Raw genomic sequence first — 14,942 nt, 5'->3', positions numbered from 1 at the left:
TTTACTTTTTAAATGAAATGTTAATTTTAATATATTAATCATCTGGCAACCGCTTTAAAAAAAATTAATAATTCAAAAGATTTTCTGGTAGTTATAAGGATAATTAAGTGGAATAATGAGCTAATTAAGGAAGTAATTTTTTGTAGATCTGGCAACTTCATTAGTACTGTTATTATATTTTTATTTCAAAATTTCATTTTTTATTTAACTGAAACTAATGTTTAAATTGAAATCAAAAAAAAAAAATTTTAACAAATATTGAAAAAATGGCAACATTTATAATATTTTTTTTTAAAATAATTTTTATTTAATTAATGCAATTTAAAATTAATTTACTTTTTGAATGAAATGTTTATTTTATTTTTTTAATCATATGGCAACCTTTTTTGAAATTTATGAATTATTGGCAGCCCTAGTCAAAATATTTTGGCTGTAAGCCTCTTCAAAATGATATCCATATCATAATATCGTAATAAAAATTGGCTTAATGTTAATTTTTAAGGAATAGTATTATTCAAATAGGTATTTATATTTCAAACTGTCAATTTTCTAAAACCTCTTCAGTTTAAACTCTATTTCAATGCACTATATTACAAAGAATTTTACTGTACTAAAATTTATAGCAGGTGGCAACATTTTTTTGAATCGAAAACAAATTGAAAAAAATTTTGAACAAAAATTTTACCAATACCTCACAACTATTTTCGACACTACTATAATAAATCTGTCATACTTAAAAAGAGCGTTGCCAAATAGAATTTATGTTTTAGGAACAGTATTTAAAGAGAGTTGCCATTTAAATATATTTTTTAATAAATGTTGATAATATAGAAATGTATATAGAACTCTACATCAGCAAAAATTTTAGTTCCCTCAAACACAGTTTGAGAACCACTGAATTCAATTAAAAACCATCACAAATGTAATCAGGCTATTTATATATGTATGTATGTACGTATGTATCACTCCCTTTACATAATCGAAATTTATAAAATTTTAGTAAGTTTTTTTCATTTGACTTACGTCTAAATTAAAATCACGTGCTATCACATTGCGAGCATTCTCATTTTGGAACGTTATTGTGACTAAGCAGGGATAAACGACCACATTCAAATGTTCAGGTAGTTTGGTTAAGCTCTTAATTATAATGGAACACTGCTCAGAGGTGAGTAGATCCTATTGCGTGGGAGTGGAGTAAAAAAGAGTAAGGGGTAAAGTAAGAAATTAAAATTAAATAAAATTTGTCAAATTAAATGCGTATAAAAGTAAGGAGCTGCTTGCTTACCTGATTCTTCTTGTTGTTGGCACAGAGGAAACCAATTGTGGCGATGAGATCGATGATCACAGCTTGAGTTTCACTATTTTTGGCTGCCGAACAGTTGCTGCCACAGTATTTGAGCAAAATGGTGACCACATCGAGAAATTTCAGTGACAGCGTTTCACCGGACATAACATCCTGGGGGGCCGATGAGAAAAGATGATAATGTATAATGAAAATTCTTAGACTACAGGTCGCATTTTTACCTAAACAACTTAATTGTGGATCGATATTACAATAAATTGTTAAAGGATTATATTTTTGAATATAGCAACCGATATTTCTTACACTTTATTAAATATATTCAATGCGCTATCTTATAAAACCTTATTATAGAAACTATCCACCGGTTATAAGAATTGACCTCTTACTAAATTACATAATATACAGCGGCCTTAACTCATTTTATCAAGAAATCTTGAAGGAAAGTAAGGTTCAATTGAGCATGCTGTGTGAAAGACTGAAGCCCATTGGTCAGCAAATTGATAGGTTCTTATCATCAGTGTGACTTTAGACTTGGAAAATTTAAAATTGACCAGATTTTCACCATACAGCAAATCTTGGAAAAAACCGGTGAAAAGAGGATCGCAACACACCACATCGCTATGTCTGAATTTGGTGTCCTCGCTAAGCTAATACGGCTGTGTACGCTGGCGTTGACAAGGCGACTCCCTATTGTGCGACTTCTTTCCTTATTTGTGCATCCGGCACACTGAAATTACCTGCGACGGACAAACTTTTGTCCTACCGTATTCTACAAAGAAGCTGATGCATGCTTCCTATCAGTTCTTAGCAGGCATGTTTGAATAGCTCGGCAGGCAATCTATCGGTGCCCCCCCGCTTGTTCAGACGGGTAATTGCTATTCGAACTTCTGCTTGATCGAGCAATGGAACATCTGCTCCATTGTCATCAATTGGGGTATTAGGTTCATGATTTCCTTGCCATTCAGCAGGCAAGAAAAGTGTTCCCTCCATAATTTTAGCATGCTTTTGGCATCAGTCACTATATTAGCTCAGATGTTCTATAAGAGTTCTTTGAACACTCGCCATTTTTTGGTGAATGTAGTCTTTTCTAGCGCCTTCCTCTATACGAGGACATCATAGGCTTAACTATGATTCCATAAAACAAAAGCATGTCCTTGAGAGCCTCCACTTTTTGTCACTGGCTCTCCTGCAGCAATATAGGACAACCGATATTTTCATTGCTCTTTCACTTCACACAGGACTGTACAAAATAGTCCCTCAACATGCTGAGGGATCAGCTATCTAACCTAAGCTATCATCCTTTTGATATTTGTATCCACTTCGTATAATTTTTTGTGTTAAAAACAATCGCTTAGTGAACAAAACCGATATCTATTGCCAATAAAAATTATGTGTGTTAAGCACTGCCTTGACTCCTTTGTTGTTTCAGTTAATTAAAACACTTCTAGCACAAATTTTATTTCTGGCATATTTCTCTTTTTTGTTCAGCAGCTAACTATTTGTGTACTCTTCACTTGAGGCTGGTTATTTTTGCCAATTAAATGTTTACAACGGCAACCGACTTGCCCCGGCCCAGCGCTGCCTTGCCGCAAAAGCCAAACCCTTGCACAAGCAAATTTAATTTGTGTGTGTGTGCGTGCGTGCATTTTATTAAACAAACTTTGGTATTTGTTTTAAATTACCGCAAATAGATAAGTGCACATTCAAGCAGCGCGCTAACCAAATTTTAAACGCCCAACAAAAGGAGGATAGACAGCCAACAAAGCGAGAGAGCGCGCCAATAAGCAAAGCTCTCCTCCCACCACAAAGCTTTATGGCATCCTCCCCTGCGTAAAAATTGCGTTGCGTTGAGATTGATATTTGTGTTTTTTGTTGGTTTTGCATTATGGGTTGCTGGTATTTGCTTAGCAGTCAGTTATAATTTCAGCGCTTTCTCGATTTCATTTTCTAAACATACCCTATAGGAAAATTGTCAGGAAATCCACTTTTCACGGTATGATACTACACTGGAAGAGGTATGTAGCCACAAAAACCTCATCGTCCTAGTAGCTGAATGCCATCTCATAACGCAAAAAACCAAATCTATTCTATGCATGGCTCATTGGCCTACCAGACTAATCTAATCTAACAGAATGATATTACGAACTGTTATTTGGAGGTCTGTCTGCACGAACAAGAGAAAAGTTGTTAAAAATTAAGACATTTAGATAAATAGTGACAAAAGCTCCATCTGTTGAATCCAATTTTTGATGCCTTGTTCCAACATTTGGGCTGGTAGGTGCCGAATAACATGCGTTTTCTTTTGCTCCAAGGCATAAATCGAAACGAAATTTCCCGCATAGGCTTTAGACTTTACATATTCCCACAGAAAAAAATCAAACGGTGTGATGTCACACGATCTTGGTGCCCAATCGACGTGCACTAAACGTGAAATTATCTGCTAACCAAAGTGTGTTTTCAATAAATCCATTGATTGTAGCTGTTTGGGAAATGGCACCACCTTTTTGAAATTAAATTTCGTCGACATAATGAGCTACAACTTGAGGCATCAAAGCGCGTTTATCTTATCGCGTTAAAGGTGTAATTTTTGATGAAATATGAACCGCAGATGATTCCACTGGCCCACAAGCCACACCAAACCGTTGATTTTTCCAGATGAAATGGCAGCTCTAGAATCTTTTCAGTTGATTTTCGTGCTAAATGCAGAAATTTTGCTTGTTTACATACCTTGAGTCAAAAATGGGCCTCATAGCTAAGCCCAACTTGACTTGAAAAAATCAGATCTTCTTGGAACTTTTCAAGACCCCATAGAGCAAAGCCATGCCGCATGAGAAGGTCGAGCGGCTTCAGTTCTTGCACAAGCTGTATTTTGTAGGCTTTCAATTTAAGATCTCAACGCAAAATGCGCCAAGTCGTTCCATTCTCCGTTCCATAGCAGTCCGAGTTGCTGCGAACGGCGCTGAATCGACTCTCCACGATCTTCGTGTACACTCTCAATTACGGCTGCTATATTCTCTTCACTGTGTACTGGCCGTGGGAAATTCGATCGAATATTATCCAATAATAAATGAAGGGTCTCAAGATGGGTGATGGTCTTGTGAATAGTATGCTCAGTATGCTATTTACATTGCGTATAAGTTGAGTTCTTTACAGAACGTGAAATTTCGTAATAAATTTGTAGGATTTATAAATATATTTGTGGCGTACGTCTTTCCATCATGAAATGCCAAATAATATTGAACAAAAATAACTTGACAGCTTGACGCGACCAACATTCGTTCAAAGCTTTCTCCGAAAACGTTCTTTTTAATTGGACCAAATTATATAAAAGTGCAATAAGTGACAGTTTATCTGTCATATTTAGCACGACCCGCCTTTAATACCCAAACTCAAGGTGAAATACTTCTCACTTCTAACGAAGCTGCTGTTAGAGAACAACCAAAGGTTTTCCTACATGCCATCTTTATGTATTTGAATTTATGTACATAAGCTCATTGTTCTAGTTGATGCTGTGCTCTGTTTTTCATGGCTGTTGTTACTGTTATTGCGCTTCGGCAAATAACTTTATTAGGTTTTAATCATGAGCAAAGCAAAGCAAAGCAAACTCAACACAATTCAACTACTTGGCGGAAGCCTGCACATATATATCATACTTATGTATGTATGTGTGCGTGTGTGTGTTCAGCGAACTTAATTTCCGTTTGTGTATTTGCCGACTTAGTTCAGTTCATTTTCAGCCACAAATATTAAATATTTACACAATCAAATGAAATTTTTAGAGATACGGCAATTATTTGCTTTCCACATAAACTTCAAATTGAAGCCACGCTTTTGGCAGCGAGAGATTTCTGGGTATAGAAGTGCATATAACTGTTATTGTTTGTATTTGAGAAAGTGGTTCAAGGATTTAAGGCAACAGGTTTCAATGATTTTTCGAAAAATGCCTACTCTCTGCCACGCCTACTTTCCAAGTACTGCTAATTCCCATTCGATCATTAAAGTTGTAGCACGGAAAGTCTTTTGTCTTTGGAGAACAGCAACTCCATGGAATTATTTAGCATGCTCAATGTTAATTGCATACCAAGTTTCAAGATTTGACTCCCCTGACTTCTTTCTGCTGACTTATGAGGAAATAAAAGTCTTCGTCAGCAATCCTCGTACTTCTAACGAGCTTAAGACCGAAATCCTCGCTTTACAAATCGTTCAACTTTAATGTGCAAATTCACGTTCTGTAAAAAATGTGTTACGCGGCGATCCGTCAACATAATCGGCGTATGGAGCTTCCTATTCGAAACACCCACACCCAACTTGAAATCCAGTATTCATTATTGGATAATATTCGACCGAGTAGAGCAAGAAATTATAGCACACATAGCGGAAGACCGGGTAGAGTCGATTCGGCGCCGTTTGCAGAAACTCGGACTTGGCGCATTACACGTCGAGATCTTAAATTGAAAGCGTACAAAATAAGGTTTGTGAAAGAACTGAAACCGCTCGACCTACTCAAGTGACAATGCCATGCTCTAGCGGTCTTGGTTCCAAGAAGATCCGACGTTTTCGAGCCAAATTTTGTTCAAGGATAGGCCCATTTCTGGCTCAATGGGTATTTTAGGTAATGACGCTCTTCGATTCGACACTTTTCTGCTCGCTATACTTGAGCGCTGTCGTCATGTGTTCTTATGACTTGACGACAAAACAAGAGTGCGTAAAATCCAGTGTTCTTTAATCACTAGATCGCTTAACGACTTCTTAAATAGATAATTACCAGTTTTAGAAATGCCTTAGAACTACTAACAACGAGCTTCACAAAATTTGTACATAACATGTTTTGTGTTCAATTCTTTTTTCCTGTATATAAAACTTTCCACTGTGTCACAGGAAGTCTACAAATGTACACATATACACCCTTTGTACCCCACTCTTCCACTCTGTTCACCCCAACCACAAACGAAATTGATTTGTGCGCTCGGATGGGTCAAAAAGTGGTCTAGATAAAGAAAAAAAAATCCAGTCAAGCCTCTCTGTTTGTCTGAGTGGACGGCTTGTGTAACCGCCTCTCTTTGTTCAGCGCCATTGTGTGTCGTCCAAATTAGTTTACACATCGGCCACCAGATTGGCAGAACTGAGCGACGCATTCAACGAAAAGATGCGCAAACAGACATTTGGCATAACAAGCAAATAAACAATGCCAAGCCAATATTGACATTTGAAGAGAATGCTGAATGAGGTGACCACCGGAATAAGGTAGAAGCGAGTAGGCAGGTGAAGTGTGGTGGCATAAAAAGAGGAAATGTTAACGAGAAATATTGGAGCTGCACTGAAAGACTTTAATAAAGTGTTGGAGTATAAAATTATAAATCGGCAGTAATTAAAAAAAAAAAAAATTCAATGAGAGGAAGTAAGGATAATGCCCCACAATTCCTAAGAACTTATGGAGTCTAAGTAGTGGAGCATATGGACCAATATTATCCATTTTTGGTATCAGACCACCATCAATTATCACTAACCGAGATTCACTGTATAAAAATGGACATACTACATGCGGAAATAATTTATGATGAGAACCGAGATACAACTAGTCTCGCGACCTCTAGCTAACCCATGGACTTTGCGGTTTCCAGATGCTGCGATGACACGACGATTCTGTCTTCATTAAATGATTCTATATCTAAAATGGGCAAAAACTTTTTGACTAATTTTGAGGGCACTGTTTACGAGCACCACGCTACTATTGCAACTCTGTTGCCATATTGTATTTTCACCACCCTGAAAGGAGCTGCTTTTCGTAGTAGTACGTCTACTATCACCTTGATAGCATAGACATCTGCCGGGCTACATTGGTCCGGTAGCTTAAAGCTAGGATTGACGGAGAGCTTTTAACAAAAGGGTCCTACCTTCGACCCATCAGTGAAAGAGCTCACTGTGGTTATTCTGCAGCGATCTTCCCGTCCACGCAGCCCTGGTCAGTATGTGAGCGGAGAAACATCCGCCAGCAGTAGCCTCTTGGAAGTAGTGATCCGTGTTTATAGGGACACAAATTAAAATTTGGCGTCGCTGAGCCTTAGAGCGAGCTTCGCAATGCAATGCACCTGCCTGCGATGTGCATGAGAACTATTATGGTATTAAGTGCTATTATAGATGTAGTCCGCCCTGCACCGCAGATTCGGATGAAGAGAGCTGCTCTTCGGACAAGTTCAAGCTTCTCCCTTCGACAGGTGAATACACCATAAAACATTATTGGCTGGACTACGATTTCCTCTTTCCTATAACCTATCAACTCTACCAGCGGCAAAAAGATGCTCTATTTACCTTGTCCTCAAAATGTGACCTCAAAGAAAGTTTTCAATCGATTTCACCAAATCAAAGATTTGAAAGCGTGTGCCTCCGAACAAGGGTAGAGGGACATTCGGGATTTGCTGAAGGAAACTTTCACTTAATTTCATTAGTATATCCGCCCAATAATATATTCAAAGGTACGGAAATAAAGGCTTCAGGGAATGTGAACAATAAAGTACTGAACTTTTGAATAAAAAACGAGGTGAATTAGATTGAGTTAGGTATCAGAATGTATCTTACCTAATAAACTAAGCTTAAATTTTGGTGTGATTAATTTTACCCTTTCGGTTAACCATCCACCAAGCATTGCTAACTATCAAAATTTACGTATTCCTGAAACTTTAGTTTAAGTTCTACGAAGCTTAACCTTAAACTCACTCCCAGGTGAAAACAGAAACGCGAATATATAAAGAGAAACAAACACAGTTCTACTATGAAATGCAAATGTTTGCAGAAAATACGAAATAGCGAAATTAAAAATTTAAATATGTCACTTGTTCTAATTTGCATTTCGAGTGTCAATCGCGCGCTCAAAATGAAAACAAGCGAAATATTTCGTAATGTTTAAATAACAACAAAAACAAGAAGTCAGACGTGCGAATTGTCAAAATGTCAGGATATTAGGAAAATCATGTGCCGCAGAGCGGTGAGCGGAGAGTGGAAAGTAGAGAGCGCTTGCGGTGTATTGCTCGCGGTTCGATTGCGCGTTTACGAAGGTAAATATTTTGACATGCTACTTTGATATGCCGCGAACAAGTGTGTTGGCATTTGGCATTCGATGACATTTGACATTTGATAGCACCGAACGGGGATGAAGGATAATATAATCCTAAAATGTAAACGTTTGTAGGTGCGTAAGTATATTAAGGAGGTTCTTAATTGTAGACCAGTTAGTGAACCTGAAGAGATTCAAGAGCTGTCATTTCTTCCGGAAAACTCAACGGTTTTCTTCAAAAATAACCGCTATCGCTCCATAAGATCCGCCCATTTAATGCCAGAAATTGTAGCTCGTGATATCGACGCCATTTGTTTTCAACAAGACAGCGCCACTTCCCATATATCGCATCTAACAATGGATTTATTGAGAGAAGACTTCGGCGAGGAGATAATTTCACGTTTTGGGCCGGTCGATTGACCACCAAGATCGGGTGATATCACACCGTTAGATTTTTCCCTAAAGTCTATGCGGATATTCTCGCTCGATTTAGGTCTTGGAGCAAAACATTACGCGTCATTCGCCAGTTAAAAGTCTAAATTCTCGAACGAGTCATCGAAAAATGGACTCAACGGATGATCCAACTAAGACGTAACCTTTAAAAGAGAAAACTTTCAAAAAATAAATGCAAAAGAATGTTATTTCCAATAACAAAAACCATCCCCGTTAATTTCGCAATTTCTCTGTTTTTTCTTTAAAAAAGTAGGAAACATCGAAATGGATCACCCTCAAGGACTTGAAGAACTGAAATGTATCGTCAATTCCATACTTTAGGAACCAACCTAATCTTTAAATAACATACATATTTACGAATACTATATATAAAACATCATCGTGTCCTTCACTTCGTGTTGCTTTCGATAGAGTGACAGCGCCATCAGTTAAGTTTATCTCTTCAATTCACCGACAACTCGTCTAATATTCAAACTACGAAGGTTTGAGCCGCAGCATAAGCGAAAAGTTTCGGCACATCCAAAGAAGTGGAACGCAACTACAAGTAGTGCCTCAGCGGTTGAATTATTAATTTTGCCGCGACATAAGGAATTTCGGCAGCGAAATGTAAATCAACTCGCGAAATGTATGCCTTCAAATGGAATATTTAGAAGCGAGTTGGTGATGGATTTCGGGGATAAATATGCTTTGGAATTCTGTAATAAATATTGGGGAAATATAAAACTGCATAAGTATATACAAGAAAGCAACAAATAACGATAATATGAAACAAAATAAAAATACTGTTCGAAATATATTTATTATATTACATATAGCAGTCCAAGTGCGCCATCTAACCTAAACTATGGGCACTTGTAGGCTTTTACGAACCCATATTTTTTGCTTAATTTACTAATAAAGTTTCGGAAATTTCAACAGACTAGGCCAAGTGTGTATACTTTCGAATTTGAATCACCCAATTCAAAATGACACATTTATCATTATTGGAAAACAACGAAAATTGGAAACGTTTCTTTCAAATAAATCCAACCAGAACCGGTCCCCAATGAAGAAAGTAAAATAATACTCCCATGGCACGCTCCAATGACAGTTCAATTGCTTGCTTTGCTCTTCTCGTTAACGACCAAACATTTACATGGGTGTTGGCGTCGGTGTTGGTGGCTGCACAACATCGTTATTGAAAGTTATCGGTGTTTCTTTATTTGTTTTAAACCAAATGTGTTTGGCAAAGTTTTGCATTTACCGGAAATTGCAACTTCAATTCGGTTTTCAGCGGCGAAGTTGGCGCTGATGCTGGTGTTCAAAACAAAACAGTGGACCTGTGGCATTCAATTGGCCACAGACACACAGCGACTCTTGAAACTTTTTCGTAAATTCAATTCGTTTAAGTTGTTGCCTCGACGGACGTCGGCAGCTGCCGCGTGCGCTCCAGTGCGGCAGACCTAATGGTGGCGGTGCGTGAGTGACATACTTTTGTGTGCGGCTGTAACAGTTCGACTTTGCATTCACTTTCGTGCCTTTCATATGTGTTTTTATTTCAAATTTAACATTTGCTTTTATTGCTCCGTCCCCAGCGTCGACGGTATTTTAATTTTGTAGCGATTTTACGTTTGAAAAACTTTCCGAGTGCAAAGCAAAGAAGCGAGTGAATGCTTTTGAACAATTTTTTTCTGCGCTCAATAGACTATTTATTTGTCAATACTTGGGATGGTTGGTTGGTTGGTTGGTTGGTTGGCTTGGTTTGTTCACTTGCTTGCGCTTGATTTGGTTGAGAGGGATGGGGTAGTCCTACTGAATTGATATGCTTCTCGAAATTGGTATTGATTTAATTATTAAGGCTTGAAAACAGAAAAAAAATTTAAGTGTTGAAGATCTTTCCGAATATTTTAACCCATTAATGACATGCGGAGTTTTTGCCTCTTGAAATAGTTACCAAAAAAGTACATTGAGAGGTGACTGGAGGGTGCTGAATTATTGTTGCTCTTTCAGTAGACATTTCCAAACACAATTCGTAAATACTTATCCATAAAATCGAACTAAATTCTTCCGATACCAAATTTCTTGAATATTTCGAGTTTGGTACTGGGTATTTTCTCCGCAAGTTATTTGGTACGCCTTTTCTAGTTACAAACTCAAAATAACAAAACAAAGAAACCCAAACTCAAATTAATAACTTATAGATACGAACAGAGAGACTCTGTAAGGACGGAGTGATAGTCGGACACACAGATGGACGCCCGTACAGCCAGACGGACGCGATATTAGATAGATAGCTTCACACGAGAACTGTCTGACAAACCGACTGACCAACGAGCCCCGATAGTCAAAAAGGAGGATGGATAGACGTTCAGACATATAGACGAATGGACAGAGGGACTGATGGATGGCCGGATGAACAGACCGTCCGACGGACGGACACACATATGAGTGACAAAACGACTTACGAACGGGCGCCGATAGTAGAGGAGTGGGATGGGTAGATCCCCGGACATATAGATGAACGAGCAAACAGATGCATGGAGAGACAGACGAATTTGCAAGTCTTACACATGAAAGGAAAGAGAGACGAATGCTCTAATAGTCACAGATGGAGGCATGAATAAATGATGCGAAGTTTTACAAATACACAGATGCACGGACAAGCGGACTGACAACAGACGAGCTCAAGAACTGACAGATATAAGTATGAATGATCCGACAGAAGGACAGACACGTGGACAATGACAGACAGACGGACGAGCAGATCGCCGTGCATTGATATGGAAGGACCTTCGGAGCAATACATTTACGAAGAGAAGGAGAGAACGGACAAACGAATGCACAAACAGGCATGTGAACGCGCAAACAGAGTGGCGAACATGAGATCGATGTATCGAGATACGGGCGAACAAATAGACGGACGGACAAACGGGTGAATATAAAAAGGAAGTATATATGGGGGGAAAAACAGAAAAATCGTTAGACAGCGACTCGAACCCGCGATAAGACAGATAGTAAGACGGACAAGGGGAGAGACAAACGGATGCTGACAGACAGATGAATGAATGCGTGGACTGAAAGAGAAGTGGATTCGGTGACTTAGTGAAAGACGAACGGAAATAACGACAAACCGAACTACCAACCGACAGATCGACGAAAGGGTAGTCAGAAAGACGTTTGGGTAGATAAATTGACCGAATGAGAAATGGATTCGGGGACTCAATGAGAAACGGGCGGACATGAGGAAGGTCAAACCAAATGACCAACAAACAGATGAACGAAGGGGTAGTCAGAAACAGATGTGGATAGGCGAAGAAGAACCCTCTAACAGATAGACGAAAACGAGGACAGTCAGGTATAGGTAAACTCGCTCAAACATACCAACGCAGGAACAGATCAGCACATGAACAGGCGGACATATAACAGTAGCAGAGTGAACTAACTTTACAAAATTTGGTATATTCCATGAAGAGTTCGATAAATTCATCAATTATCTCAACCTAAATATAAAATACAGAATATCCGTTTCTCGAATAGAACAAATCGGGTAAAGTAGTTAATATTTAGGAGAATTCAGTACAAATATGTGATGTCGATTCATTTAATATATTATTTTAACTGACAATATAATGACGAGAATCATCTGCGTTAGTTAGATAAAATCGCATGCGATTTAAGCTTCAGTTGCGATTGAACGCTGGTGCAATATATCCTATTCTTCTATATTATATATGCGTATTATTCCATTATACTAAACTATAATATCTTATTTGATAGAATCTTCTACTCACCTGGAATGTGGGCAAGTCCAGGACTGCCATGGAGACCAGTAGATTGAAAGTGGCTGCCGCCAATGAAACCGTACGCGGCGGAATGCATTCACCTGCCGAATAAAATATGTATAGAAAAAAGAAAAATAAAAACTGAATATTATAAAAAAGAAACAAACGAAGCCGAGGCTTTCAAGAATCTTATCTAATGTATATGGTACATAAGATGCATTTGCACTGGCCGGATATGACGCTAATAAAAAACATTAAAGGGTAAAATCACTAATTTCCGCCTTCGCGTACAACTCACGTCGCGTTCACACACACACACAGCCACACAAATATACGACAGACAGAAAGCCAATCAACTGTTAAATGCACTTTGCACTCGATTAGAATGTACTTAGACGAATGAGTGTGCGAAAGATGCACGCACTAAAGAGAATGCAATAAATCACGAAATCGTAGAGGAAAGCAGCACAATGAATCACAGACAAGTGAGAAATCAGCCAAAACAACTCAACTAAGATAGCAATAGCAATTAATTTTTATTATTTTTTTTTGTTGTTTTTGGTTTTGTAATTGATTTGTTTTTATTGTAGGCGGCAGTTACTCACCGATTGGCACCACGCACGCGTACAGCATCGATACCGAACCGAAAAGTTCCGTGGATTTGGCTGCGCTCAGAAAACGCGTCGCATCTGTGGGTCCTTAAAAAGAAGAAGAAGAAAAAAAACGATTGTTGATAAAAAAGAACCAAAAATAAACGTGGGCTGATAAAAGTGCAGCATAAAAACAACAATAATAACAAGTAAATTTGTCTAACGAATTAGCTCGTTGATGTTAACAACCACTAACAGCCATCATAAAGGCTCGGCAAGCATTTCAATCACGTTTCAGACTGCAATAAACGTGGCTTTTGTCTTTCTCAATGTCCGAAGCCACTTTTTAGCTACTGGTGTTTAAGTAACGTTAGACGAGCTATTAGATTTATATATATACAAATATAGTGTGCCGCGTGTGACTCACCTGCTGGACAGACGTCAATGAAGCGTGTGAGGAAGCCGAGCGTGGCCAGCAATGAGAGTACCACACTCTGATGACTTTCGATGCACTCGTGTATCTTCATGCAACGCCGCGAGAGGATTTCGATCAGACCAATGATAACGGCATAGCTGAAAAGAATAAGAATAATTATAGATAAATATAGAAATTAAATTTAGAAATAAATTTTGTGTAAATAAATAATAATGCAAAATAATTTTTGTAATGTAATTTTTTTTATAGCTATACTGGTAAGATTATTCATGAATAGCCACTTTTACTTTCAAAATTAACTGTAAAATTTGCTGAATAGATTTTTAACTGCCCCTGCTGGCGGTTCAAGCTTAAAATTGGGTAGAACCGCTTTCGCGCAATCAATGCACTCCTGGAGCTTCTCTAAGCGCTCCTCTTTGGTTGGCGATTGCAGCTGTACTTTGGCTACAGGATAAAGTTCCAACTGCCGCTGGTTTTGTTGCAGTTTGGAATTAAAAGCTTAGATTCAGCATACGCTTAGCTCCTGCTTTGTGTTAGCTGCCTTCTTCACAGCACAACTGGTGCTTTCGACTTTTTAACAGAAGAGCCGGACACATTTAATATTTTATTTTTGTTGTACTGGTTCGTAATATGAATCCACGAGGTTAAGGGACCACAAACACAACAAATGTTTTCTCTAAAGCGCTGCCCTGGTGTACTGAAAACCGAAATACTTACCACGAGAGATATTTTTATACTGCTATTTCTTACTTTTCAAACATTATTAACATATAATTACAGTAAATTCTTAATAGAAAGAAAAATATATTAATATATTATAACAGTCTAAAATGTATGTTTTATTTGTCAGTCCACAAACTGTAAGGTAAGTACATTTCTTTCAGGAATTGCATTGTTAAAGCAATAAATTCTAATCTCCAGCTGCTAACTTTAATAGTTGTGCCAACATTAGCATTATCAGTAGAAAAAACAGTGGTGGAAAAATGTTGCAATTTACCGGCGCTGTTCGGATTTTGTGCTGAAAATTCACGAAATGTACTAGGCGCCCAGCATGCACTAGTAGGCTGATGTTATGTTAGAAACATATTATGTTAATATAACATTAACATGACATGTTAGTAAAATAACATTAGCGTGACATGCTAGTAAAATAACATTAACATGACATCTTAGTAAAATAACATTAACATGACATGTTAGTAAAATAACATTAGCGTGACATGTTAATAACATAACATTAACATTAACATGACATGTTATTAACATAACATTTTTGATTTAGCAGCGGCAACCTACTGGCGCATGCTGGGCGCCTAGTACATTTCGTATGAAACACATTATCAATAAG

General features: G+C 37.9%; 1 protein-coding gene across 2 annotated transcripts in view; it reads right to left on the bottom strand.

Annotated features, from left to right (window-relative positions):
* LOC108972127 (S phase cyclin A-associated protein in the endoplasmic reticulum) overlaps positions 1-14,942 on the bottom strand; it is a 115,404-nt gene that overhangs the window by 2,812 nt on the left and 97,650 nt on the right. For both annotated transcript variants that reach the window (XM_018938614.1, XM_018938615.1), the window contains exons 7-11: positions 13,586-13,731; positions 13,174-13,266; positions 12,578-12,669; positions 1,286-1,456; positions 1,024-1,176 (exon numbers count right to left, since the gene is read on the bottom strand). In XM_018938614.1, coding sequence (XP_018794159.1) covers positions 1,024-1,176; positions 1,286-1,456; positions 12,578-12,669; positions 13,174-13,266; positions 13,586-13,731 — 655 coding nt within the window. The remainder of the gene's footprint in view (positions 1-1,023; positions 1,177-1,285; positions 1,457-12,577; positions 12,670-13,173; positions 13,267-13,585; positions 13,732-14,942) is intronic.

Source organism: Bactrocera latifrons, unplaced genomic scaffold (genome assembly GCF_001853355.1).
Source record: "Bactrocera latifrons isolate USDA-ARS-PBARC rearing strain unplaced genomic scaffold, ASM185335v1 scaffold_38, whole genome shotgun sequence".
NCBI classification, from domain to species: Eukaryota; Metazoa; Arthropoda; class Insecta; order Diptera; family Tephritidae; genus Bactrocera; species Bactrocera latifrons.
This window is presented reverse-complemented; position numbering and strand designations above follow the sequence as displayed.